The following is a 27502-nucleotide window of genomic DNA, read 5'->3' as shown; positions in this document are numbered from 1 at the left end:
GGAGGTCTCCATGGTAATGAACAAAACAAATAAAGTGGAAAAAAAATTCTAAATCCAAGTACTTTTTAGTACTGATAGGGGCCTACTTTGGATTTTGGCATGGATGCTGATTTTCAACTCAAATTTTCCTCTTGTCATTGTAATCCTTTATTTTCTAAAATGTAAAAAAGACCCAGTTTCACTACAGGGGGCTTTTTTTTTTTTTTTAAAGATTTTATTTATTTACTTGACAGACAGAGATCACAAGTAGGCAGAGAGGCAGGCAGAGAGAGAGAAAGGAGGAAGCAGGCTCCCCGCCGAGCAGAGAGCCCGACGCGAGGCTCGATCCCAGGACCCCGGGACCACGACCTGAGCCGAAGGCAGAGGCCCTAACCCACCGAGCCACCCAGGCGCCCCCAGGGGGCTGTTCTTAAGGACACCGAACACACCCTGGCTACACAAATACATCTTGTACAAGAGCTGAATGCCAGTCTAGTTACTCAGCAGAGACCCACCAACCCCCGCAGCGTATCCTTTTCTTCCTCCCTGAACTTCCTCACCTCCAGCTCTCCACATACAGGAACTTTCTGCTTACCTCTCTTTGGCATGTAAGTCTGCAGGTTTGGAAAGAAAGGCAAACTCTTACCACTTGAGCACTGGCTCAAGAGAAGCAAGTGGGAATTCGGGCAGTCGACAAAGCAAATCTGGGTGAGACAACGGCGTAGAACAGAGACCATGTGATGGCGGTGAAGTCTTGGGGGTGGCCTTGAGAACTGAGACGGTGCAGACATATCCCAGTTCTACCACTCAGCACCCGGGGAGACACAAGTTCCCTAGACTACCTCACCTTCAGTTTCCAAATCTGTAAAACGGGGACCAAACTGCCAGTCTCAAGCTGCAGTCCTTCAACCAGGAGCTGGTCACGAATGCCACTTCTCAGGCCTGCAGACGCAGAGACTCGCGGCTAGGGCCCAGCACGCTGGATTTCCACAGGCCCTCCAGGAGACACTCCTGCCTGCTCAGGTATGAGACCCACTGCATCACAGTTCGCTTCTTCAACTCTTCATCCTGGTCACAGGCTCGGTTAACCACCTGCCCGGAATGTCGCCATTTTGGGGGATATGAACATGACACCACTCCCAGGCTCACACTGTAATATACCAGCAGACCCTGTACGAGTTTGTCGGGTACAAGTATGTAACCAAAATGGCGATGAAATTTAATATTCTCAAAATTACTTTGGGGGTCAGATCCTTTGGAAAACTTTCAATGAGTTTAAAGGATCACCCACTGGAAGGCGTCCTCGTGTTCTGTTCTTAGCTAACACTGGCCATGTTCTTCCATAGCTACTTTACCCCGTTTACCCGAGCAGGTCAAAGTTCAGGCAAGATCTAGACCCTTCTGGTATTTGCTAACTTTTCCTGCTTAATTTCTTCACAGGTTTTATTAACCCAGGAGCTGAATTATTTGATCCTCTGAGCAAACGGCATTATAAGGAAGGTCACTCTTGCAGCACACAGGACACAAACCATACACAAACAGCACTCAGCCCTGCTTGGGGGGGCAGGGTGTGCGCCAAACTGAAGTCGACAGGCTCCGACAGGTTTCTGCAGCCTGATGATAGATCTAGCCCCATTCCTACCGGTGCTCGCTTTGCTTTTCCAACAAGTCTTGTGATGGCCAAAAGAGGGAATGAATCAGATTAACAAGCACCACCGCTCCACAACCTACATCTCGGGCCAAAAAGAAGTCAGCCTCCAGAAAGATTCCTGTCCGTCTGTGTAACACACGTACAGGGAAGGGGTTTGGAGGCGGAGAGCCAGGAGTGATGCCTGCACGTCAGTCCAGGCCTATGCCAGCACCTGAGGGGCGGGGAGGGCAGTGAAGACAGAGGCGGACAAGGGGCCGGGGAGAGGCTGGCAAGGTTTCAAGCATCTGACTCCCAGTGTGGTTCCACCTCTGCGCTCAGAGCCACCTTCTAGTAATTCGGGTGTTGTTCAGGCTCAATCATGCTGATCCAGAAGGCAGGTCACGCCAGCTGTGCCTGGGTGTGGAGGAAGGTCTGACGACGACAATGGTGGATGTAAGCAGCCTCGCTGACTGAAGACAGCGCTCTCGGAAAGCTCTAGAAGTCAGCCTGTGGTGAGGTGTGTGCCTCAGAGAGGTGTCTCCCCACCGTCCCCAGGATGGCTGTGGGAACACCAACTGCAGATTGCTCCCAGAGCTCTCGGGATGCTTCTGCCCAAGCGCCCGGATACTGTACACCACCCCCCAGCCCTGTCCCCACAGGTCAGCGACACTCCACGTCGTCTAACTTTAAAGACCATATCTCCCGTCAGCTTTTCTCCACAAGCTCCTCTTCCTCCTGTGGACCATAGCCTGGCATGCTGGTGGTGCCGGCGGAGGCACAGATCAGACCAGGATGTCAAGTCAAAGAATCAGCTGGAAGTGTGGGGTACTAGGAGTCCTGGTCCCTGTTGCTCGTGACAGCTGCCTTCAAAGCTTCTCCCTCTCCACTGCTCCTTGGCCCACAGCTGACTCCGGGGTACAATTCTGGCTGACCCCCATTCTGCCCTGCCGTCTCTGGGGTCCCCTGCGGTGGTGAAGGCATTTCCTTCTCTATCCTGCTCTCATGCAAAACCCCAGCACACACACTTCCTCCCTGATGGACAGAGCTGGGTTATGTCGCCTGAGCAGCAGGTGTCCCTTGAAGGCCCCACTCTCCCTGTTGTCCTGTAGGGAGGAGAAAGGCAACCTTCTGGCTATTACAGTCCTTTCCCCCTACCTTCTGAACTGATCCTGGAGTACAACATTTTCCAGTTATTGATGTACTTAGAAAACAGAGGCCCCTTCACGGCTCATTCTAAAGCTCCTTCCTCCTCTCCTGGTGTTCAAATACAGTGTAGGGGAGGCCTGGCTGCTGGCCCATGTCAATAAATATCAACCTTTGCAAAAGCTTTATTCTAGACCCTGTTCCTAAACACGTTCTTTAGATTGGTACACCTTAAACCCTCTTGCACTTTTTCTTTCCTTTGCCTGCCCTTGTTTCGCTAAAGTAATTTGCCAGAACACTCTCCGTACGTTATTTGGCTCCCTGGATACCTGTGTACAATACCCACAAAGACACACAGTACGTATTTCCCTATAAAATCACAGATTCCTAAATAACAAACAAAAGACCTCAAGAGGTTCAATGTGTTGACCTCTCTGACCCATAGAGAACTCTCATTCATGCAGAGCTAAAATTGGCCTGCCTGGGCTGTCCCTGTGATAAACCAGGAAACGGTAAGTAGAACATTACCACTTTCCCACCTGATGGTCCCTTAGATCTTTCCAGGCGGCCACGTTTTGTAAAATGGACTCTTCCCCTTGTTTGGGCTAACCGCCCTCCGTTTCTTCAACCCTCCTAGACAGCCCAAGGCCCCAAACCCAAGAGAGACTCCCTGCAGCCTTCAGTGATGGAGCCCACCGGAAGCTGACATTCCCGAAGTGCAGCCCAGAGCCATTAGCTCTGAGGGAAGCAATCAGCACCACCTCGACCCCAGCAGACAGCTAAGTATCTACAGTCAAGCCAATCCCCAGTCCTGACCGTCACGGCAGACTGGAAAGGTGGTCCCCCAGACCCTTTCCTCACTTCAGCCCTGAAGGGAGTTGGCTTTAGCTTGCTTTCTTAAAGACAGTAGCACCTAGTTACTCACATCCTTTTTCTTTCCGCAGAGGAGGAAGAGATGACTATCTCTACAGTAAGGCAGTGCCAACTCACTGCTGGCTACTCCTCAGCCTCTTCCAAAAGAGGAACAGGAAACGCTCAGGCTGAGCTGGTCATGATGGCCTGCCACATGCCACAGAGGGAAATGGAAGGTGTGGGTGCTGGGTGCAGAGAAGGGGCACGGGCAAAAGGAAAGCCACCACCACTATGGGGACACCACACTGTATTCTTCAGGGGCAAAGGAGACACAGCCAGGAAGAAAAGGGGGACCGGTCATGTGTCCAATGTGAGAGGGGAAAAAAAGATGAACACAAATGAATTAAAAAAAAAAAAGATCGCCTGCTAAAACCCAGTCCCCTTCTCTGCAAGAGCATTGGTTCCCAACCCCCCTGTACCTCCAATGGGATGGATGTGGTACACACGGGCCTGTGCTTGCCCGAGGGGACCCGAATCCCCAAACGACGGGCTGCAGGGGAGAGTGGGACACCGCTCTACCCACAGGAGCCCAGGAAGAGAGGGCCAGGATTTTCTTCCAATCTCAGCTGCACCTGTAGCATCGTGGACCTCCGTCTTCCCACCTATAAACCTCAACAGTCCTCTCCAGCGAGCGGGGTTACATAAGCATGAAGAGTAAGGACTAAGGGCTGACACTACGTACTGATACCTCTTATGCAACCGAATCTGGTGTAAAGCAACACAAAATCTCTCCCGACTGAAGACCAACAAGCTCTCTACCAGCCCTAAGCCCCGCAGGCGGCCAGCAGCAAGGCCCTCTGGCACACACTCATGCCCACGGCAGTGAGCAGGGCTTCGCTGTGATGAGGACCTCTGCTAAGCTTTCTGGGCTGTCTGCTCACTTTTTAGTGGGGGCTGGGGGCGGTGGGAGACAGAATTTGCTGCTAATCACCTTCCTTAACAAATCAGAAAAACGTTGACAGTGAGTGGGCACGTTGTGATGTTTGCTAGCACCGGCTTGTTCAGCCCAAACAGGTCGGACAGGTTGAATATTTAAACAAAGGTGGAAAAATGCAAGGTATAAAGCACGAGGTACAGAGCTGTGGGCTTAAGTTTGTGATCTAACGCTGGCAGGCAGGCTCGCTCTCCTCCTTCCCTTCCTCCTCCGTTTGCTACTTTGATAGTATAGGACTAAGGGGGACACAGGCTCAGGATCTGTTCGAAGTTGCAGGGACATGGGCAGAGGGCGGGGTGGGAGAGGAGGAGGGCATACGGCGGGGTCTGGAGCAGGGGCGGGCCCTCGATCCTCATCCTACCCCAGCAAACACATACCTTACCTTCTGTGACCTAATTTCTAGCTCTCACGACTGCCACGCCGTTCAAGTGTGGGCAAGAGCGGATGCTCCAGATACTGATGCCGTGAATCCGCCGCTCTAACCTGGTGCAGCTGAGCTTTCGGAGTATTTCAACAAGATACATCAAAAATACCATGGTGCTAGGGCACCCGGGTGGCTCAGTTGTTAAGCAGCTGCCTTGGGCTCGGGTCATGATCCCAGGGTCCTGGGATCGAGCCCAGCATCAGGCTCCCTGCTCAGCGGGAAGCCTGCTTCTCCCTGTCCCACTCCCCCTGCTCTGTTCCTCTCTCGATGTGTCTCTCTCTGTCAAATAAATAAATAAATAAAATCTTAAAAGAGAAAAAAAAAAAAAAAAAAAAAAACATGGTGCTTGCGTTTGAAAGAAACTTCTTTTGTGTCTGCTCCAATCTCCAAAAACAAATACCACCTCAGCCAAAAGAGAGCAAACCTAAATTATGAGCATTAGCATCCCGGGGGCTAAATGATGATGAACTCCTTCATGATGAAGCAGATTGTAAATGTGAGAAACAGTGATGGAATGGAAAGGCTTTCACATCCCCGCACCTGCAGACTTCTGGTCTGCCCTCTTTGGTGTAACTGAACTTGACCTGGTCCTCAGGAGGAAAATGCTGAATAAAATATGGGCACAAGCAGCAAGGCCATTTTTCAAATATCATTTCAAAAAAGTAAGCTATGTCCACTGTTAGGGGTACTAGGAAAGAAAAAACAAATACAAAGTAGAAGGGAAAATGTTTTAGAGAACGTCAAAACATAAAACGGGCTTCGCGAGAGACTATCAACTGAAATGGGTCAACTTTCAGCTTTGCTCTTATGCTTTTTACTTTTTCTGAAAAATGAAATTCTGTGACCAATCATTCTGATCTGTTCTTTTTCTCCTAGTGGTAGCTTTCTGCTATTTGCAGATTTCTATTTTTTTTTTTTTTTTAGATTTTTTAAAAAAATTTATCTATTTGACAGACAGAGATCACAAGTAGGCAGAGAGGAAGGCAGAGAGAGAGGAGAAAGCAGGCTCCCCTTGGAGCAGAGAGCCCAACGTGGGGCTCAATCCCAGGACCCTGAGATCATGACCAGAGCCAAAGGCAGAGGCTTAATCCACTGGGCCACCCAAGCGCCCCTATTTGCAGATTTCTAAAATGTAAAAGTAAGAATTCAGAAAAGAACCACAGGCTCTCATCAAATAGTATAAATGCAAATCCACACGTGAAAGAGACCAGCACCTCAAAACAAGCAATCCCCCCCCCCGACCAAAAAGAAGGGTTTCACTAATGAGGATTTTCAGAAAAGAAAATTCAGGCCTATGGCACACAGCTTGTCTACAAAATACCCCTTTCAGACTGCCAGGTTCTTAGATGGCAGCTTAGGACACCCTCGTGGTTGAAGGTCACAGTCTCTTTTCTCAGTTTTGTAACACATGTGCTTATGAGCATGCGGAAGGAACTGGGGGGTTAAGTGTCCCAAGAGAGAAGGGAAAGGAAGGGAACCACAATTTGCCGAACATTTATGTGAGCCAGGGGCCTGGGTGTGTATTACAGCCTCTAACACTCATGCTGTCAAACTCTTGGGAGCAGAACGCCGCCCCATTACCGATGAAGGAACAGGACGCTCCAGCATCCCTTATCGGCATCGGCCAGAGAGGAAGGAAGAGCTCTCAGAGGACACACAGAGAGGCTGCCTTTACACAAACCACTACTGCATTTAAAATACAGACACACAGGTTTCACTTTCAGCTGATGAGATGTAAAGAGAAGGCGAAGAGCGTTTAAATATAATCACACAATAAACTCACTTGGTGAAAGCTTAATAATGCTACTGGGGGAAAACTAGGAAGTCAGACAACTTGCTGTGATACATAGATTTGTCAATGCTGACGCTCAGGGGGAAAATCCTGGGCCTTTTAATGATGTGGACTCTCAAAGAGAATGAAAACCATATTAAGAGGCATGTTCACGGAATGAAGTATGACATTTATATGATGGGGTTTTTTTTTCCTAGTTAAAAAGAAAAAAGTTGCAACTCTGTTAAAGAAAAGCTTTCTAAGGGCGCCTGGGTGGCTCAGTGGGTTAAGTGTCTGCCTTCGGCTCAGGTCATGATCTCAGGGTCCTGGGATCGAGTTCCACATCGGGCTCTCTGCTCAGCGGGGAGCCTGCTTCCCCCCCACCCCGGCCTGTCTCTCTGCCTACTTGTGATATCTCTCTGTGTCAAATAAATTTAAAAAATCTTTAATAAAAAAAGAAATGAAAAGCTAAGACTGTATTTGAAATAGGACTATTTCAGTATCTATTGTACTAAGACAGATGAACACTGCCTCGATACCAAGTACAACCATCACGAAACCGCCAGCTAGTCACCGAACACCACCAAATGTATGCAGTCCTGAGTCCAGCAATACCACATGTTCCCATCGCACTGACTGCACACCACCATGAAACTCCCCACAAACCCCTCAACCACCTTTAAGAGCTGCACGCGTGGTCACAGGACATTCACCATCTTCTAAGTGCAACCCAATGTGTTAAGGTTTCTGCGAGTCACCTAAAGAGATTTTCTTCTGATTTGTCTTTCCCTCCAGGGAAAGATACTTAAATTGTAGATAACCGAAAAGTCATTATATAATCATTTCTTCCTTCTTTCCCTGCCTCCCTGCTTCCTTCTTAGAGAAGGGGGAAGGAGAAAGAGACTCTTAAGCAGGCTCTACGCCCAGTGCGGAGCCCGACATGCGGCTCCATCCCTTAACCCCGAAAGATCACAATTTGAGCCAAAATCAGGAGTTGATTGCTCAACTGACAGGGCCACCCAGTTGCCCCATTTCCTCCTTTTTAGTAGAAAAAAAAATGCACATAGTCCTGAGTAGGGTGACCCACAGATTTTTATCCTCTGAATTACTTCCTCCCATGGGACCTGATACCTTTCTTCCTTCACAGGAATACATCAGGGAAGTGTGTACCTGGTGATTTAGATTTGTTTCAAGATGTGCCTAGCTGAACCTGAGCGCCCACCCCGACTCTGGAGAAACAGCAAGTCCCAAAACTAGTTCTAGGTCGTCCTCAGAAACTCATTATTATCGTGAGCGAAGTTCACAGGGCCCTTCCCCTTGCTGGGCTCTGAGGGTAAAGAAGGGACTGTCCCCTTCCAAGACACTGCCCGACCCCTGCTCCTTCTGTCCTCCACTGCTGGCCACCTGTTCAGATAAGTTCACTTGTGCATGCCAAGGGCTGGCTCCGCCTAAGCATCTGAGAGTAGTGAGCTAAATTCAGAGCCTCTGTGGTCTCATTTGTCATGGAGCAGGTCACATTTCTGCACAGTGAACGTTTTCTTCCAGCATAATAGAACACATAAGCCTCTGTTCCTGAAGACTGCTGTCCAGTGGCATCCTCAGGGTCTGTCTCCTGTACTTAGCAACAGAAAAAGTCATGCCTGCTGCAGTAGGAAAGAAAGCCCATGCCAGACAACTAGATGATGTTCCTGGGATTTCCCTGCCTCATGCTCGCCCTTCCGCGACACGGCCAAAAGGAGCACACAGTCCTGCTCTTTGGAGAATGAATGGCGAAGCCACTTAGGAAAGCCTGCTCCTGCCACGGTGGCTGGTATGTCTGAAACGCAACACGCACTCCACAACTCTCTTTGTAAGCTTAAAGGTCCATAGTTTGTAAAATGAGGAGCAAAGTGGAAATTAATTTCCTATTTTCCCAAGGCAATTATGGAGGGGCAAAAGACAGACACCCATCTCAGAGGTAAGATTTCTTCCAAAGGAGATCCGTTTCAATCTTCACTTTCAAATATCATCACTTCTTCATAGCTCTGAAGTCCAGCACTTTCTGGAAAGTTTTGCTAATTGCAAAGCTCAATGCCCTTTTTCCTACATTGAGCTCTCCCAGCGGGCATGCTCTGGCTCAGTTTCCCAAGTTTGTTTTGGAAGACAAGCACTGTTCAATCCAAATTTTCAACGTGGGAGCGACTGATAAAGAGTTCTGGGAAGTTAAAAGCTGGAGGCACGGTGATGTTTCCGTGATACATGTTTTGCACTTGATGAAGCATATTATTCTGCCCGGGAACTCGGCTGTGGTCAGAGTGGTTTGGGATGAAAGATTTCCAAAACTCAAAAACACGAGTCTGCAGACAGGGAAGTGGCCGCCTGAACAACTGTACCAGGTCTGCTAAGAGATCGAGAAGGCCTTCTTGCCTGGGTGCTGAGGGTCCTCTCCTACCACTAAGATAAAGAAAACTCGACAAAAGGACTCAGTCCCCTTATAAACAGAGATAACTACTGTATCCTCATCTGATGACTCGCCATGCAAGGAAAGAAACGGAGTTGCTTTACAAAGTGTGTGGCGACGGAGTACCTCAACGTCAGTTAAGAACCACCTGAAATTGAAAAAGATCTAGTTCCTGGGGTCTGGGTTGCAAGAGGTTCGCAGCCAACAGGAGTGTGGGGGCGGAGCCCAGATAGGCCCCCCACAGCATGCTGCTCGGGAAGGCAGGGCTTATCTGGAAGAACGTGCCAGAAAAACCCAGAGATAACCATCACCTCTGCATGTGCACAGGCCCTTCCCAGTAGCAGGGCTGAGCAGGACGCCCGAGGAAGGTCACCTGTGTGTTCCTAAGTGACACTGGGTGCCACACCAGCCTTGTGGAATCAAGCCTTGGGGAAATGGCTCTGGAGAGCCACACCACAGGGATCTGCACCCCTCGGGGGAGAGGGAAGATCAGCGCCTGAAACGAAGGGAGGGTGGGGCATGTATGCTCCCCGGACACACGGGGTCTCTGGTCACCGCCCCCCCCCAAACGCCGCCCCTGGGGAGCTCCCGGCTCTCCTGATGCCAGCTGGTGCCACAGACCTGGGAAAGCAGCAGCAGCAGCAGCAGAAGGAAAATGAGAAAGGAGAAAGAAAAGAACTTCCATCTTGAGCAGCAAACTCACAGTCGACCAGCTTCCTTCCATGCTCTGAAAACCCGGAGAGGACGCAGCTCATCAGAACTTGGGTTTTCACAGTTCTTTCTAACTCCTGCACACACACGTCCCCGGGGCCGCTCCGGCCCCTGATTAATGAAACACAGGCATGTGCTTAGGAGGGATCGCAGCTCACCATTCGAGTCTCAGGTTCTGGAACAGATCCACTGGGACAAATAAATCTAACTCCACTCTCTCTAGTACATTTCTGTAGGTGTTTTCACATTTTTATAATTTTTTTTCCAAAAGTACAGTTTTACCAACAAATGAAGGTGGTAATGACTGTGAATGATGACCAAAAACTGAATGCTCTTTCAACTCATTGTTTGCAATTTTGCAGAAAAGGCCAAGTCAGCGTCGTGTGATAAACTCAAACATCTTCATGGCTCTTCAGACGACCCGACTGAGTATAGCAAAAAGAAAACAAAAGTAAAAGCAACCTCTTGATTTATTTTCTGGTATTAGAGGAATGTTTCCTTGGTATACTGTCCCTCAGTGGAACATATAATAGTAATACTGGTGACCGCTGATTTAACAAACATTCTCCAAAGTGCTTCACATGTATTAATTCATGAACCCCTGCCATGCTGCCACTACATTGGTCAGAGAGCACTTCTTCCTTCAGATGAAGTAGCTTAGACACAGAGAGGTCAAACAACTTCTCTAAGGTCACACAGCTCAGAGTATCACAAGGGTGCTTTTAGCGCCAACAATACAAAGTCAGAAACACCCCCCCTCAAAGAAACTTTTGCAAGTTCCCTCATCTGCAAAATGGGATAATAATTCCCCAAACCTTAGAGGCAGAGCCCATAAAAATAAACAGAGGTCAATAAGGAAACAGGAGATGTGAACAACATATCAACCAGCTCGACCTCAAAGCACCTCTAGAGAACATGCCAATGGCAGCAGCTCACACATTATTCTCCAACAAACATGGGACGTCCTCCAGGACATGCCATATGCTCGGCCATAAAACAAGCTTCCAGAAATTTCAAAGGATTGAAATCACACAAAGTATGTTCCCTAACTATGACAAAACGATATTGGAAATTAACAGCAGCAAGACATTTGGGAATTCACAAATACGCAGAAAGTGAACAACACAGTCTGAAATAACCAGCGGGTCAAAGAAGTCACACAGGAAATAAGAAAATACTCTAAGAAAAATAAACAAGAAAACACAACATACAAAAATTTATAGGCTGCAACTAAAGCAAATGCCTCAAAGGAGATGTCTAGCTGTAAACACCTATAGTACGAAAAAAGTTCTCCAATCAATATCCTCACCTTCTGCCTTAAAAAGCTGGAGAAAGAACAGCAAGCTAACCCTAAAGCAAGGAGAAGGAGGGAAATAATAATGTAGAGTGGGAAATTAATGAAACAGCAGAAAATCCAACAGAGAAAAACCTACAAAACCAAACACTGTTTCTTTGAAAATATCAATAAAACTGACAAATGTTTAGCTAGACTGCCTGAGGGAAAAATAAAGAAGATTCAAATGATTACCGTCAGGAATCAAAGAGGGGACAGAACTACTCACCACTGAGACAGAAAGGACTAGAAAGGGAAACTGTGAACAACCTGTAAGCCGACCAATTAGATAATTTATATAAAATGGCCAAATTTCTGGAATAGACACAAATGATGGAAATGAACTCAAGAAGAAACAGAAATGTGGAGAGAACTATCCTAAGAGACTGGATTAGTAATTTGAAAACGTCTCAGAAAGAATAGCCCAGGTGGTTTTGTTGGTGAATTCTACCAAATACATAAAGAAGAATTAACATCAACAAACTCTTCCAAAACACAGAGGTGGACGGACCAGTTCCCAACTCAGTCTATGAGGCTGGCAGAATTACTCTGGCGTGAAAACCGGATAAAGACTGAGTAGAAAACTACAGACCAGTATCTCTTACGAAGACAGGCAAACTCTTTAATGAAATACTAGCAAACCATGTCCATCAACATATGAAAATGATTGTACAGTATGACCAAGTGGGATTCATCCCAGGAACAGGGCTGATTGATTTATTTTTTATTTTTTTCAAAGATCTTATTTATTTATTTTAGAGAGAAAGAGATAGCAACAGAGTGAGCGAGAGAGAGCACGAATGGGGAGGAGAGGGAGAAGCAGGCTCCTCGCCAAGCAGGGAGCCCGACATGGGGCTTGATGACCTGAGCTGAAGGCAGATGCTTAACTTACTGAGCCACCCAGGTGCCCCAGGAAGAGGGTTGATTTAACATCCAAAACAGAAAGGAGGACAGGACAAAACAGCCGGACCGTCTCAATAAATGCCAAAATGGCGTTTGACTCCATCTAACCCCTTTCCCCGATGAAAACACTCAGCAGGCTAAAAAGCATTTCCTCAAACCAATAAAAGACATTTATGAAAACCCATAATCAGCATCATACTTAATTAGGAAAGTGGGAATGCTTTCTACCTAACATCAGCAGTAAGATTGGGGCGTCTGTTCTCTTTACCTCTATTTAACACTTGCTGGAGGGGCTGGCCAGGGCTAGCAGGCAGGGGGAAAAAGCATTCAGATTAGTTTAAAAGCGAGAAGCACAACTTTCTCTATCTGCAGACGACAGAATCATATGTGTAGAAAATCCTACAGAATCCACGTAATAATCGTTAGAAAGAATAAACAGGTCAGCCAGGCTGCCAGAAACAAGGTCAGTACACAATGTGACTTGTATTTCCATATACCAGCAACGAACAATCAAAAAAAGTAATTCCACTTTGAATACCACCCAAAAGAATAAGACACTTAGGAATAAATTAACAAAATAAATATAAAACTTGGGGTGCCTGGGTGGCTCAGCTGGTTGAGCACCCAACTCTTGATTTCGGCTCAGAAGATGGTCTCAGGGTGGTGAGATGGAGCCCCGGGTCGGGCTCTGTGCTCAGTGTGGATCTGCTTGAGATTCTCTCTCCTCCTCCCTCTGCCCCTCCCCGCACGCTACTCTCTCTAGAATAAATATATCAGTTTTTAAAAAGTCTTCTGCCAATTTCCTCTAAATAAATAAATTACACTTTGAAAATGATTTAAAACACAGTTGAAAGAAATCCATTCAGATGTAATGGACATAAATGGAAAATATCCCATGTTTAAAGATTTAATACTGGTAAAGTGGCAATGCCCCAAACTGATCTACGCACTTTATAAACCCTGTAATTATGCCAGCTGCCTTTTCTGCAGATCTTGACAAACAGATCCTAAAATTCATACGGAAATGCAAGCAATCCAGAGCAGCCAAGACAATCTTGAAAAAGACCTCCACTGGAGGACTCGCACCTCCCAGTTTCAAAACTTGAGACAAAAAGCTGGAGTAAGTCAATGCCACGAGAGGCCTGAGGATGGACGTATAGATCAATGGAAGAGAACTAGCAGAGAGAGAAATCATTGCATTTACGGTCAACTGAATTTTGACAAGAATGGCCTGACCATTCAATGGGGGAAAAGAAAAAAGTCTTTTCCGCAAAGTGACGAAGACTGAAGCTGGACCCCTTCCTCACAGGATACCCAAGTATGAACTCAAAACGGATCACAGACTTAAATGGAAGAACTACAGTTACAAAAGTCATGGGATTCCACTTCACACCTCATCGGACGGCTGTCATGAAAAAGACAGGCGGGAACAGGTGCTGGCAAGGACGTGGAAACCCTCGATCCACCCCCCACTCCGCTGGGGGGTTTGTAAGCTGATGCAGCCGCTCTGGAGAACAGTCTGGCAGGTCCTCACAATGGTAAACACGGAGGTGCCACGTGACCCAGCCACCGCACTCTCAAGTATCCGCCTAAGAGAAATGAAACCACGCGTCCACCCAAAAGATGGACCAGAACGTTCACAGGAGCATTACGCGTGATAGCCAAAGAGTGGAAAGGACCCAAATGTCCATCAGCTGATGAAAGAGATGGGTAAATACAGCAGATCCCCACAATGGACGATTATTTGACAGTAAAAAAGAATGGGGTGCTGAGCCATGCTACCACATAGAGGCCTCTTGAAAACATGATGGTCAGTGAGGAAACAAGTCACAGACAGACCACAGAGAACAGGCAAATCCAGAGACCGGAAGTAGATTAGTGTTTTCCTAGGGCTGGAAGGTGGGAAAGTAATGGGAAGGGACTGCTTGATGGGTATGGAGTTTCTTTCTGGGGTGATGAAAATGACCTAACACTGTTGTCACGGCTGCAGAACTCTGTGCACACACTAAAACCCGCTGAACTGGACACTTCAAGTGGGTGAAATCCATGGCATATGGATCGTAGCTCATGAAGGGGACAAAAAACAAAACAGAAAGTGAAGTGTTGAGCCCAGTGCCCGATGCACAGTACACCACGGCTTCAGCTGTGGTTCTTTGTAAGAAGCCCGGTCTGTTACGTCACTGGAGAAGGAGTAACTGTGCCCTTTACAGAGGCGCTACACACGTGTCCTGTTCAATCACAGATGCGGTCCCTAAATGGAAATGTTCCCAACCGGGAGTGACTGGGCCGGAGACCAGAGATGTCTCGCGGACCATCACGGGCAGGGCCAGAGCAGCCCGAAGGAGGGTGCACCTCACTAATGTGGCCACCGCCCTCCCACGAGTTCGAGCTGGCCCGTGGGGAGCTCCACGGAGCATGGGTCTCAGGAAGAGAAAGCAGGGAAACCACCCAAGAAGGGAGGGACTAGGCCATGCCTCCAGGACCAGATTTGGGAGAGGGCAAGTATGTAAGCATATGCAGAGGGAAGGACCAGGAAAAATAAAACAAAACGGCAAACAGAAGGTAAAACAATACCACCGGGCTGACCATGCTGGTAAAAAAGCAAAAAGCTGGACTGTAAAACAGGATCTTAAACCATGGGGATGGCATTTATTCACTTCCTTCTTCATGCCCCAAAACACTCCTAGGAGGAGGGGAGGGGCGAAGAGGACTGAAATGTATACGCAAAGAGAAAAAAAGTAAAATACTTTGTAAAAAATCTTAAACATATTGATACCTTTCATAAAGTCTCCTTGCACCTTACTTCCAGGAGTGAGAAATCCACAGGCTTTGGAGGATTGCGACATTACTCCGAAAGGCAAACAGTAACGACAGATAACATTCACCAAGCGCTTACAGTGGGGCTCGACTGTGTGCAAAACTCCTTATCCCCTAACCCTCATCCCTCTCCAATGAAGTGGATACTACTTTAAAAATCTCGTTCCAGTGAGGAGGAAAATGAGGCACAAAAGGTTAAGTAACCTGCTCAAGAACGGAAAACTTACAAGTGGTAGAGTTGAGATTTGACATCAGGTGCCTAATACCAAGAGTCTGAGATCTGCCCACTACTGCAGCATGTCCCAGCAATACGTCCGCGGTTCACAAAATGGTTTTAGGTGGAATGAACCGCCCCCGCCCCATTTCACTACTGCTAGATAGCAAAGTTATCAATTTCACAGTAACTACATAAAGCTTTTTTTTTTTTGAAACAAATATGTTAAAAAAAAAAAAAAAAAAGTCAGTTTTTAAAAAGAAAGCAGCATAACCCCTGGAAGGGGCTATAGAAAAATAAAAATAGTCTGATTTTCCAAGAAGGTGAAATCTTTTCAGTCCCTTTAAAAATCTTAACTAGAGTCCTAATGTTTCTAAAATGTTTGTGGAAAGAATAAAATGAGCATTAAAAAAAAAGTCTTTTTGTTCTAATCCCTCAAAACCTAGGTCATTTTTCTATAAAGTATATTTTCTATTTGTCCCACAGAATTTTAATATGCCCACCACTGAGCTCTCTCCCACTCTGGAGTGAGCTTCTTCTTCCCTCAGGAAGAAAATTCCTGGCACTTATCAGATCTCTTTTCCTTCATTTTATCCTATCTTATCCTGAAGTTCCAAGACCAGGCCACCTAACTATTTATTCAAAGGCCCCAGAAACTTTTTGCAAGGAGAAGGGCTACAGGGAAATCTGGTAGGCATATGCAAATGGTTTTTCCAGAGGGAAGGGTTACTCTGCTACTCCCTGAGGCTTCCTCTGCATCTGACGGGCTGCCCACCTCTGGCACCCAAACAAAGAAAACTGCAGCTGGCAGAGGGGGAAGGACTCTGTGTTTCGTCCTGAAGATCCCCAAAGGCCAAAGACCTCGCCCAGGTACTTCTGCTTCCCACGGCTAGAGACACGTCCAAATACATGGGAGAGACCAGGCAGGAGCCAGCAAGACCAGCTCTGACTTCTCCACCCAGCGCACAGATCCCAAGAGCTCACAGGCCTCTAGGCAAGTCCCCAGACCACCCCGAGGCCACTGTGCTTTCCATCACCCTGCAGCCGGCAGCCACCGGGCGCCGCCCTCACCCACCTGTGCATATTCCCATTGGTGGTGAACGACTGGCCACACACGGTACATTTGTAGGGCCTCTCGCCAGAGTGCACCAGCATGTGGCGGTCCAGGGAGCTGGCCGAGCTCAGCGACTTCCCGCAGATGCTGCACGAGTGGTCTGCTCCTCCAGTGTCCGTGTTATGCTGCGGAAAGCAATCGTCACAGCAGTCACTTAGGAGGATGGGTCAAAGCTGGGCTATTATGAAAGGCAAAGTCAGAGCTTTATACAGAACAGAAAACCCAAAACAAGAAAACACCCAGGACAGCTTCTCTGATATATATATATTTTCTAATGTCATTTGGAATATCCTCCCAAATGTCAAAAAGTCTGTCAGGCAAGTGACTATTGGGTAGGATCTTCTTCCACTTTCATGTTCCGGTTTTGAAAAACACGTCTGCAAGCCTCCGAGAGACGTGGAGCCTTCGCACGTCTTTCTTGGAGACACTGAGAGGTTAAGGGAGCCCATGTATACACAGGAGCAGAAGGACCCCTGCACTATTCACAGCAAGGCCACATCCCTTCTTCCAGTTTGCTGACTCAGTCCTGCTGTTAGGGAAAGAGAACTGAAACCTGCACAGTTCGGAGTTCTGGCCTCTGGGAGATGTTAAGAAAGAACATTTCTGCCCAAACCCAAGTTATTAAATGATGGTATTACTCAGTACCGTGCTATGATTTTAGTATCATCAATCCTTCTCGCTCATAGGCGGGATTTAAGAAACAAAACAAACGAGCAAAGGGAACAAAGAGAGAGAGAGACACACACACAAACCAAGAAACAGACTCAACTCTAGAGAATGAACTGATGGTTACCAGGGGGAGGCAGATGAGGGGTAGGGAAATAGAGGATGGGAACCAAGGGCGGCACTAACATGATGAAAACAAAATTATCCAGTCCCACTCCAAATATATGTATTATACATGTTGTCAGTCCATTGTTCTAGATTCATCCATGCTTCATCATGTACCTTCTCCCACAGCAGGCAAGGGAGAAGGATAAATGTCCAATTATAGAAGCCAAAAGAAATCCCCAATTCCCTGCTGCACAATGGAAGCTTGTAGCAGTATAAAGAACCCATCTACCATCTCACTGTACTAGGAAGAGACTTAGTTCAAACGGACACGACATGTATGACGAATGGTCTTCTGTTGTATGTGGTCCGTTAGCGAAATGTTTGTCCAAGTCTGAAAAGGTAATTCTGCATTGACCTGGGATTTTGGTCACAGGAACCCGGAACACAAGACTTATTTCATAACCGCCCCTCAAGACTGTTCACATATTAAATCTAAATGGAGCAGAGACACAGTTCATCTGCAGAGATCAAACTGCCCTCTCTTAACGAAGAATGCTTTCAAACACATAGAAAATCGGCAGCAAACCTGACGGATGTGCATGGTTAGCTGATGCTGGGTAGTGCAAATCTTTTCACACAGGGGACAGTTATAGGAAGACTTCTCCTCTTTCGTTTCCTGCAAAGACATAATACAAGGGAAAATCAAGTTCAATGCAGAGTTGAGCCTGGGCCTCCTGTGGTTGACGTGAGTTAAGTACCTGGGTCTCAAAAGCCAGAGCAATGAATGAGCTGAGAGCATGCGCTCCAGAGCTGCTGGGTATGAGCTTGGGGAAGTCCCGCTCCTGTCTGCCCTGTTTCCTCAGGGGTCAAATGGGAAAAATAATAGCATCTACCACACTGCGGGGTGATGAGGAGTCCATCAATGAACACACACAAAAGGCTGGAACGGTGCCCGGTACAGGGTAAGTACCTCAACAAATAGTTGTGTTTTTACCAAACGCCATTGCATTAATCATCAGCGAGGCCCCAAAAATCAAGGATCAAGTCACAGCAGAGCTAGAAACAGAATACACTTCTCCCCAAGCCCTATCTAGGCAGCTCCCGTCACGATCTTCTAGCTGGTCTTGAGGGCCGCAAGCACAGTTTTCCTAAGAAAACCCCATTGATCCAAAAGGGCGAGGCTTCAGTGCCCAGCTGTGCGCCCAACAAGCATCAACTCGACCCTCTTATTTGCGGCCTGCACCTGCCTGACAATGCTCATAAGCACTAAGAATAAGAACGTTGCCCTTAAACAAAAAACAAAAAACACTGGGCTCCTGGGTGGCTCAGTCAGTTAAGTGTCTGCCTTTGGCTCAGATCATGACCTCAGGGTCCTGGGATCAAGTCCCGTATGGGGCTCCCTGCTCAGCAGAGAGTCTGCTTCTCCCTCTGCCCCTCCCACTGCTTTCTCTCTCTGCCAAATAAAATTATTTGCTGCCCAAACCACAGAGATAGGGAATGACAGACAACCCAAAATGAAGACTTCCACAGAGGGTGACAAAAGAACAAAAGAACCAGCTCACAACTTGCCGAGATGGCTCATCTGATGTTCCCTCAAAACACGTGGGACAAGCTTCCTTCAAGCAACAGATTTTTACCTTTTTAAGGAAAAGGACGTACTCCTTCACTAGCCATATGCTATGGCCCCTCTTTCCAGACGTGCCTCCTCACCCACACAGCCCCTAAGCACCGAAGTCTGTCTGTCCTCATCCCCAAACCAACAGAGTCAAGGCTTGGACACCTGTCCCAGGAATCTGAAATTCAGATGCTTAGAGACCGAGATCAGAGGGTTTCCCACTGATCAGTAGAATCACCTGGCAGCTTTTCTGAACTAGAATTCTAACCCAAACTCATATGACTTGCTAAATCAAATTGGGGGTTGGGGGTTGTACCCCAGAAATCAACTTGTTTCATAAGCTCCCTAGGAGTTGCTCATACATATCCAGGTTTGGGGGTCACTAAGTTACCCCCTTAGGTGACCATGAACACCTGAATTGAAAGTTCATGTAGGGGCACCTGGGCGGCTCCGCCAGTTAAGCATCTATCTTCGGCTCAGGTCATGATCTCAGGATTCTGGGATCGCACCCAGAGTCAGACTCTCTGCTCATCGGGGAGGCCTGCTTCTCCCTCTGCCCCTCCCTTGCTTGTGCACTCTCACTCTCTCTCTCTCTCAAAGGAACAAATAAAAAAAAATCTTTAAAAGGAAAGAAAGACAGTTCCTGTAGCCTGAGGCCTGGGCTGAGCAACGTGGCAAGCCCAAGCCAAGAATGCCCCTGGGGAGGGCATCAGTCCTCACGGAAGTGCGAGACCAGGGAGCCAAAGAGAGGGGACGTCACCGTCTCTAAGGCTGGACCCTTAGGCTTCCTTCAACAGACCTCTTTTTACTTGTACTCATTTGAATGAGTTTTTATTCTCTGCCAACAAAAGCCACCTTTGAACACTTAACTACACGCTCAACTCCACCCACGGAAATGTCGTTTTTTCACAACCACCATTATAGATCCCATTTTCTGGATGAGGAAACAGGTAGAGAGAGGCAAGTAAGCTGTCCCAAAGGAGAGAACCGTGAAGTAGCAGACCCAGGAGTCGAACTCGGGCCAGCCACTGCGCTCTGGAAGTCTGAACAAAAAAAGGATTAACTCCAAGGCCCAGAGAGGAAACACCCGTGTTGCTGGCTCGTGAGACGTGATGAAAATACAAGTCACCCTGAAGACTGTGAACACAAATGGCACCACAGGGCAGACGGGGTGGAGGGGACACATGGGGATGTCCAGGATGGCCCTGCGCACAGCGGTTCCCTCCCTCTGCAAAGTCCAACAGGCCTCATGTGAAGCCATACAAATGCTTTCCTAGCCTGTGGCACTGGCTCTCAGGATGAGGTATGCTACACGTTTTTTTCGTTTGCAAATTAAAAAAAAAAAAAGGATGTTTAGTCTAAGGAAGTTGATTAACCCAGAGATGCTGAAAAACCGCCACCACAGTCTCATCCCGTCACCCATGCCCTTTCGTCCTCCAGGGGCGTGAGGTGTGTGAGGTCGTGTGAGGTCGCTCGTCCTCTGCCCAACCGACTCCCATGAGCACAGAGCTGACCAGCAAACAGAAACACCAGAAACAGAAGTATTCCCAACAAAATAGGAGCACTCACTATAATAACGAGGGTGGTCTCGTCGCTGGGCCAAAACTCAGTCTCTGGGGTATTTTTGATCAATTAGTAGATTAAAAAATAATATATAAATATACTTATATTTATACACATATAATGATTAATAATTATATGTTATAAATATATAAAAATATTTTTAAATTTTTTTAAAGAAAAATTCATGGGTAAGATGTCAATAAATGTTAAAAAGCAGGCATCCGTGTGGCCAAGCTCCTGAGGCAGCACATTTTTAAAAAAACCATCTTGCGGAGGGCACCTGGGTGGCTCAGTAGGTTAGGCATCTACCTTGGGCTCAGGTCTCGATCTCAGGGTCCCCGGATAAAGCCCCGTGTCGGGTTCCCTACTCAGTGGGGATTCTGCTTCTCCCTCTCCCTGCGGCTCCCCACCAACCCCCCGCCATCCTGCTATCTCAAATTAATAAATAAAATCTTAAAAAACAAAACTTAACAAAAAAACCACCATTCTGTGTTCACCTCGAGGCAGATACTAGACATACTGAGCAGCTCCCTGTACTGTCTGGCATAGAGTCCAGGGTTTATCACGAACCAGAACCCAGACCTTTTCTGAGGCTTGGCTGTGGTCCGCCGCAGACCCTAAAGCAGATCTACAGAATCCACAACAGTCTGGGAGAAATAGATCCTTGGACTCAGATTTAATTTTTGCAAAGCAACTCAAGAGAAAAGAGAGCAGCCCAGCCGGAGCCCTGTGATCCAGTTCTTGCGGCTGTGCTGCTGGAAGGAGCAGACTTCCTGAACTGACAGATAAAATTAGCAGCTAATGTGATAACTAACCATTCCCTAATGAAACAATCTGGCACCCTCGTCAGCGTCGGCTGTGGCTAATCTGTCCTGGAACTCAGTGCTAGTGCTGATGGGACTTCGCTCTCGGGGCGCCTGCTCTCAGCCGTCCCCATCTGCTCACAGGTAAGGATGACGTACTCCCTCTCGCCAGCTGTGCTCCGGGGTTTTGCATGCACTGTCTTTCCACAGTCCCTGGGGCCCAGAACCCCCCTCTCAAACACTAAGCTGGTGTCCCAAGGAACCCTGGAGGACATCGGAAGCAGATGAGAAAGGCTCAGGGACACTGGCACCATTTGCCCGCAGAGTCCCCTCCACTAACCCCGCAGGGATGGAGGAGCTGCTGGTCAAGCTCTACGGTTCTACCCCACAGTCTCTGAAGCACCAGGAAGGGACCAGAGCCTGGACTTGGGTCAACCCCACCTATTCGGGGAAACGCTGCGCTCATCACTACCCATGCCACTTTGTCTTGGTCAAACACAGAAGGATGAGGAGACAGTGACTTTTCGTATCTCGTTCATCCCGAAATGCCTGGCACCTGGGGCAGTACCTGGCCGGAAGTATATACTGTGAAATGGGTGGGTGGATGGAGAGATGGGACGGATAGATGGACGGATGGACAGTGATGTGAGAGTGGAAATAGACCTTTTCTTCCCAGAGCTAGCGCTCCTTCTTGACTCAGGCCACAGTCATACAGGCTGAGTATTTTCTCAGGTACCCATAGGAAGAGAGGCAGGCAGAGACAGGGGAAAAAAAAGAGAAAAAGGTATCAGTGCTCTGACCCTACGTCATCACGGAGCCCTGCCAAGTCTTCAGCCGCGGGGAAGACATGAGCAAACGGACCCTTCTCCTATGTTGCTGGAGGGATCTTAGGCTGGGAAGACCCTTCCTGGAGGACAGGTTCTATCAGAAGCCTGGACTAATGTTCTAAGAATTTATAGAAAACCATCATAGATGGCGCTCAGACAATTCTGTAGAAGGAGAACGATTGGACGATTATTAACAAAATAGAAAACAAATTCACAGAAGCCCAACGGGTTTACTATCTAGGCCACCCCTGGTAATGGAGACTATCTGGGAAGACTGCCTCTTCCCCGGAGGATTTGGTATAAGCCCATTAAGTATGCTTAACCAAAAATTCAGCGTGGAGTTCATCAGTTGGGATTACATGGATTCAGAGAAGAACAAAACTACTCACCTTCTGCCTCACTCCTCGAGTTTCGCTGAATGTGTTGCTAACAGAAGAGACACAACTTTCCACATGCCCCATGGGTACGTTAATTAAAAGATCCACCTTACTTCCCAAAGGAGGAGACACAGACTTCTGTTAACACGTTAATTAGTCCTTCCAATCCTGGCCCACCCACTTACTCTTTCCCACGCCTCCTGACCTGATGCCCACTAAAAATTCAAGAGGACTAAAGTAGAATTCTCTGGAGTCAAATTCTGTGCTTTGTCAAGGATGGAAAGTGGAATGGGAGATTCAGCAAAACCAGTACTTATTTGCTACCTAATGTGAAGACAGTTAAAAAAATAATAATAAAATAAATCAAGAAAGCGGCTTCGAAAACCCAATTAACCAGCTGCATAAAGAAAGAAAGGAACCATGCCACCGTGGAGGAGTACGTCAAGTTCTTTGCCTTGGCCAGCATGTGAAGAAAGCTTGCAATCGAATCAAATTACAGGACAGAGAATAAAGGATGCTTCCACCAATACTGACACCAGAGCAGAGAAAATTTTCTCCATGAAAGGAAACTGACATGCGCCCTGAAAAACGCCCTTTCGAAGCCTCTCGGTATGTGCTAAGTTCTGAACACATCCAAGGTTTCAGCTTAGGAAGCTGGGGCTCAAGCAAACATCCTCCCAACGTTCTCATAGACTAAAGCCACCAGATGTCACAGCTAGTGCACAAAAGCTTACCTGGTTCCTTCTGCCAATCCGATTTGGTCCTGGAGGCTTCGTGGGGGACTTGGCGCTCTGGGGGCTCCCGCCATTCTCGGCGACCTTCCCTACACTCATTACCGCTGACATCATGGTGTTGACAGAAGACAAGTCTGAACCTTCCAAGCCAATGGGCGAACTTGACGTCATTGGGTCAAGGGTTTAAGCTTCTAAGAAGCCTCTGCCATAGAACTGAAAATCGGAAATCGCTGCTGTTGGTCACTGCGAGGTTTGGCGTCTACCAGAGGCAGGGGGCGGCGGCCAGGGCACCCATAACCGTTAAGTCAGGTCAAAACACCTAAAACCCTCCTTCAGCTCAAGCTGACACTTATGCCGCAAAATGACTTAAGCTTTCACATGAATGAGGCTCTGTCATGCCGGAGACTGATAACCTTGCTTCCTCCTTGCTGAGTGGACACACCGACACAACCCCCAACACCAGTGGACGCAGGCCTCTTGGCTTTCCCTATTCTTTCATTAGGCAGAGTGGGAAAGGCTTAGCCAACAATTAGGAAAGCCCAGGGAGCTAACGTCTGGCCAGCACCATCCTCCTAACCCTAACACATGTGCTACTACATGAACGTTCTAGACTTAACAACTAATGATGAGGGCCATCAGGTCTCACTTAACTCCACTTCCACAATACAGTGTTTATAACAGGGGAGCCCGAACTGTGGAGGACAACTGAGAAGCCAATCCTATCAGATTTATAACCAAATTTCATATCAACACAAAAAAAGACTGTTGCTTCAAATATACAAGTAGGTCATGTACCTATACCCCAGAAAGTGGAAAGAAGAACCAACCAGCCCCCACTGTCAATTACCTCCATTTTCTGCCCCAACTGATACACTATGAGACCTTCCCCTGCTATAGCTATCATCCACGTGGAGTAGGAGAGCAGTCTGCGTTCACTTCTTTTTTTTTCTTCTCTTCTATCACTTGTTGACACTGGAAGGGAAGCAAAGGCAAAAAGATTCAGTGAATGCCTTTTGACCCAGGGAAGAAAAAACTGAAACCATGTATTTGTCATAATCTCAGGCCACTCTATTCACGAGAATACACAAAAGGGAGGAGGTGATTTTTAAGTCATCCTTTTCTTCCAAAACCACCTTCTGTGTTTGCTTTTTCAACCTTTAACTGATGTTCCCTACAGTGCTGTTACCCTCACTCTCAACAGCCAAAACAATTTTGTGGTATTTTACTTTCTGGGGTTCCCATTTATACACCACACTGAATTTTCCTTCATACCCTACCTACACCCCAGTCCCCCACATTCAGACTCCTTCTTGACCCTCCCTTCCTGTCTCTGCCTAAAACTGACCAAAGATAAGGCTGGCAGGAAAGGAACTCAGGAAAATCTCACGGTCTAGAAGGTATTAGGTCAGATCTAAAAAGAAAAATGGTAATACGAACAGAATGACCAAATGGAACACCACAGCTCATGGCCATTCAGCCCCTTCTAGTTCCATACCTGACCACGGCAGTAGGTACAGTCAGAAGAAAGTCTGCCGGTAAACTACTTCCCTCATTTTCTCTGGGAAGACATTCTAGAGCGAGAGCCCTGTCAGTAAGCCACATATCCTATTATCCCATAGCGGGCCTCAACTGGACTTTAGTCAAAGATCAAGCTCCTTATCTCAGCAGCCAAGAGAAGGCTTAGAACCACCACCAGAAAGAACGTGATTTCTTGTGGTTTCCTCCTCCAACTTCAGGGGATGTGCCCTAGGATACGACAAATGGTAACACCCAGAGTGGCTACAAATGTGTCCAGCAGCAGAGCAGGAAGAACTTGGGGATATAACTTTAGTTAAGTGATGTTGCCATCAGCTGAGAAGTCTCGAGCTAAAATCTTACCAGAGGAGCCAAAGAGAGTCTTAGGAACAGTACTTTTCTCGTCAAGAGACGAAATGTGCCTTCCTTGTGGACAGACATTTTGAAGATAGGGTTGTAACGGGTTTCCAAATGGTATAAGTAAAAGGACGAGCTGCAGAAACATGCAACTACTAAGATAACTTGATGGAGCCGTCCCCCGCACATCTTTCCCACAAAGGGAGAAGAGCTACATCCCAAATTAATGAAAAAACCAAACTGCTGTCCCATGAAGTTTCTCCATGCTAGGCCTTTTAAAACTGTGCTTCAAACTTCCTGTTTTTAACGGTCTTTGAAAATTCACTTCGGATTTCTCTGTCTAGGAAAAATCGTGAGACACAGGCACACGCACGTAAGTGTGCATACACAGGGGCACACCCGATTTCTTTCCTACTGCATTTCTAAAAGTATTGTCAGTTCCCTAGAACTGTTGTAATCAATCAGCGTATAATTATCTGTTTGACTCAAATAAGTGGATGCCTTCAATCTTAAAACCATCTTGTTCTTTCAAATATATTTCCTCCTTAGTTTTATGTACAGCAAATTATGAAATAGCTGACCATAACTCTTTATTGTACTTACGTTATGTCGGTAAAAAGAAAGTTAACCTTTCTAGTGGTCTACAGGAGCAGTTTAGGAGATAATCTTGCTTTTGGCCCAATATACACTTAGGAAAGAAAAATGTGGTCATTTACTGAAATCTGGGAATAGGTTAAACACCTCTAGGACTCAATGTAAAATTGTAAGTTGTGAAAATTATATTCTATCACTGAACAGGGAAAGAAAAATGCACAGCGAAGACAGTCAACATAAAAAATTAAAATTATAAATATCAAATAAAAAATATATTCAAGTAACAGAGCCAGATTACTAGTAAGAATTTTTGTTATAGTCATTATAACATCAAACAGAGATTCTTGCAAACACTCTAAGTGTCTTCAATATACAATCTCTACCCATAGCCATGAGAGCTAAACAACACCGGGGCTGAATGGTGCAAGGGTTTAATAACCCTGTTGGAAAAGAAGAAACGCAGACTTGTTTCCCATTTTGTCTGGACAGGAAAACAAATGCTACATTTACTTCCTTTACCTAGTTTACACGTAAGTAAGTAGCAATGTATTTTTTCAATAGAGACTTCTCATCTCTGATCAGAAAATGCAGTTAGCAGAAAGAACCCGTAGCTACGCTGTTCGAAAAGAAGAGCACAGTCATTAGACTCATCCCTGAAAAGCTGTTTCAGAAGCAACCCAAGGAGCTTTGGTTTTTACTCCTGTTTGCTCTTGAGTCTTATACTTGAGTTCTTTCTGTCTTTGGGAGGATGGAACAGGGAAGAAAGGAAAGGACCTGGTGTAAAATAAGGGAGCTCATTGTTCCAGGTTATGGGAAAAAATCCACGTTAGCATTAAGGCACATCTGTGCACGGATTAAACCAGAGGCCAGGTGGCCCGGACCCATGCCGACACTGGACTACACTGGGGCAATAACCCAAACTGAAAAACCTAAACCTTCCGAGATTTGATCTGAGGGATGAAAGTGGAACCGCACAGCTTAAGGTCCATTTGAAAAGCGTGTTTTTCTTTAGGGATATTAATAGTCTTGGCATGTTCATGCTTCCCTTTGCTCCCTGACACCATCCTACACATCAGGCCCGCTACTGGGGGAGAGCAAATAACAACAATAAAATACTGACAATAAACAAAATAAAAATCACTGGCCCCATTCTAATGCAATGGGCTCCAACTGGAACCAGAGAGGACTGGGAGCCCCAATGAAGTTCCCAAATCACAGATAAGAAGTCAAGTCTTCATCTTCATCGACAGGGCCAAGTAGACTTGCCAGTCGTCTGTTATTTGCACAGTCTGAATGGTGGGGGGTGGTGGGCAGGGAACAGGGGTGTCTGAAGCACTACTTCCTATGAGACCGACACTCAACACCCCAGATTTCTCCTCCCACACTTCAGGCCCACTGGATCAGGGGGAGCTAGCAACTCAGGGTCACAATTTCACTGTTTTGCAGCAAGGCCTCAGGAGGACCAGGGGGGTAGAGAAAGAGCAACTCATAGGGAATGTGGGGAAGGGAGGGGAGGGGTGGGGAAGGGAAGGGAGGGGAGGGGAGGGGAGGGGAAGGGAGGGGAGGGGAGGGGAGGGGAGAGAAGACTCAACACTCCAAGTTATTGTGACTCCGGGAAAGTCGATCCAGTTTAACTGACCTGTTTTCCTCGTCTTATCAAGCTGGCCCTCCTTATTGAGGGGCTGGCACTGGCGGAGCCCAGACGTGGGCGGGGTCACACCTCAAAGCCACCACCTCTGGAGTACAGAGTCGGAGCAGCCTGCACAAATGAGAAAAGGTGATATGAAGGGGGAATCAAGACCAGAAATGGTCCCATTTCTGCATCCTTTTCTCCACTTAGCAGCGGGAGTCACAAGTTAAGGACAAGAGAATGGGTCCCATCCCCGCCTGTGTGCATAAGCAAGCTTCCAGCTCCCAGTGTGCCTGGGACAGACAGGAATCCCCCCCCCCACCAAATCACGCCCCACATGTCGGGCGCATTGGGGGCAACATCGCGTGACAGCAGCTAGGACCGCTGG

The 27502-nt window shown here is 47.2% G+C and overlaps 1 protein-coding gene across 6 annotated transcripts in view; it reads right to left on the bottom strand.

Annotated features, from left to right (window-relative positions):
* LOC111156656 (ras responsive element binding protein 1) overlaps positions 1–27502 on the bottom strand; it is a 128173-nt gene that overhangs the window by 41387 nt on the left and 59284 nt on the right. For 3 of the 6 annotated variants that reach the window (XM_022517680.1, XM_022517681.1, XM_022517684.1), the window contains exons 2-6: positions 27124–27243; positions 23866–23990; positions 23019–23231; positions 17686–17775; positions 16287–16450 (exon numbers count right to left, since the gene is read on the bottom strand). In XM_022517680.1, coding sequence (XP_022373388.1) covers positions 16287–16450; positions 17686–17775; positions 23019–23189 — 425 coding nt within the window. In that variant the 5' untranslated portion in view covers positions 23190–23231; positions 23866–23990; positions 27124–27243. Of the gene's footprint in view, positions 1–16286; positions 16451–17685; positions 17776–21743; positions 21757–23018; positions 23232–23865; positions 23991–27123; positions 27244–27502 lie in introns of those variants that run through there. The other 3 variants (XM_022517682.1, XM_022517683.1, XM_022517685.1) reach the window with 2 other exon arrangements.

This window comes from Enhydra lutris, unplaced genomic scaffold (assembly GCF_002288905.1).
Source record: "Enhydra lutris kenyoni isolate GAN:26980312 unplaced genomic scaffold, ASM228890v2 scaffoldscaffold48, whole genome shotgun sequence".
Taxonomy (NCBI): domain Eukaryota; kingdom Metazoa; phylum Chordata; class Mammalia; order Carnivora; family Mustelidae; genus Enhydra; species Enhydra lutris.
The sequence above is the reverse complement of the archived record's forward strand: the minus strand, read 5'-3'. Positions and strand labels throughout refer to the sequence as shown.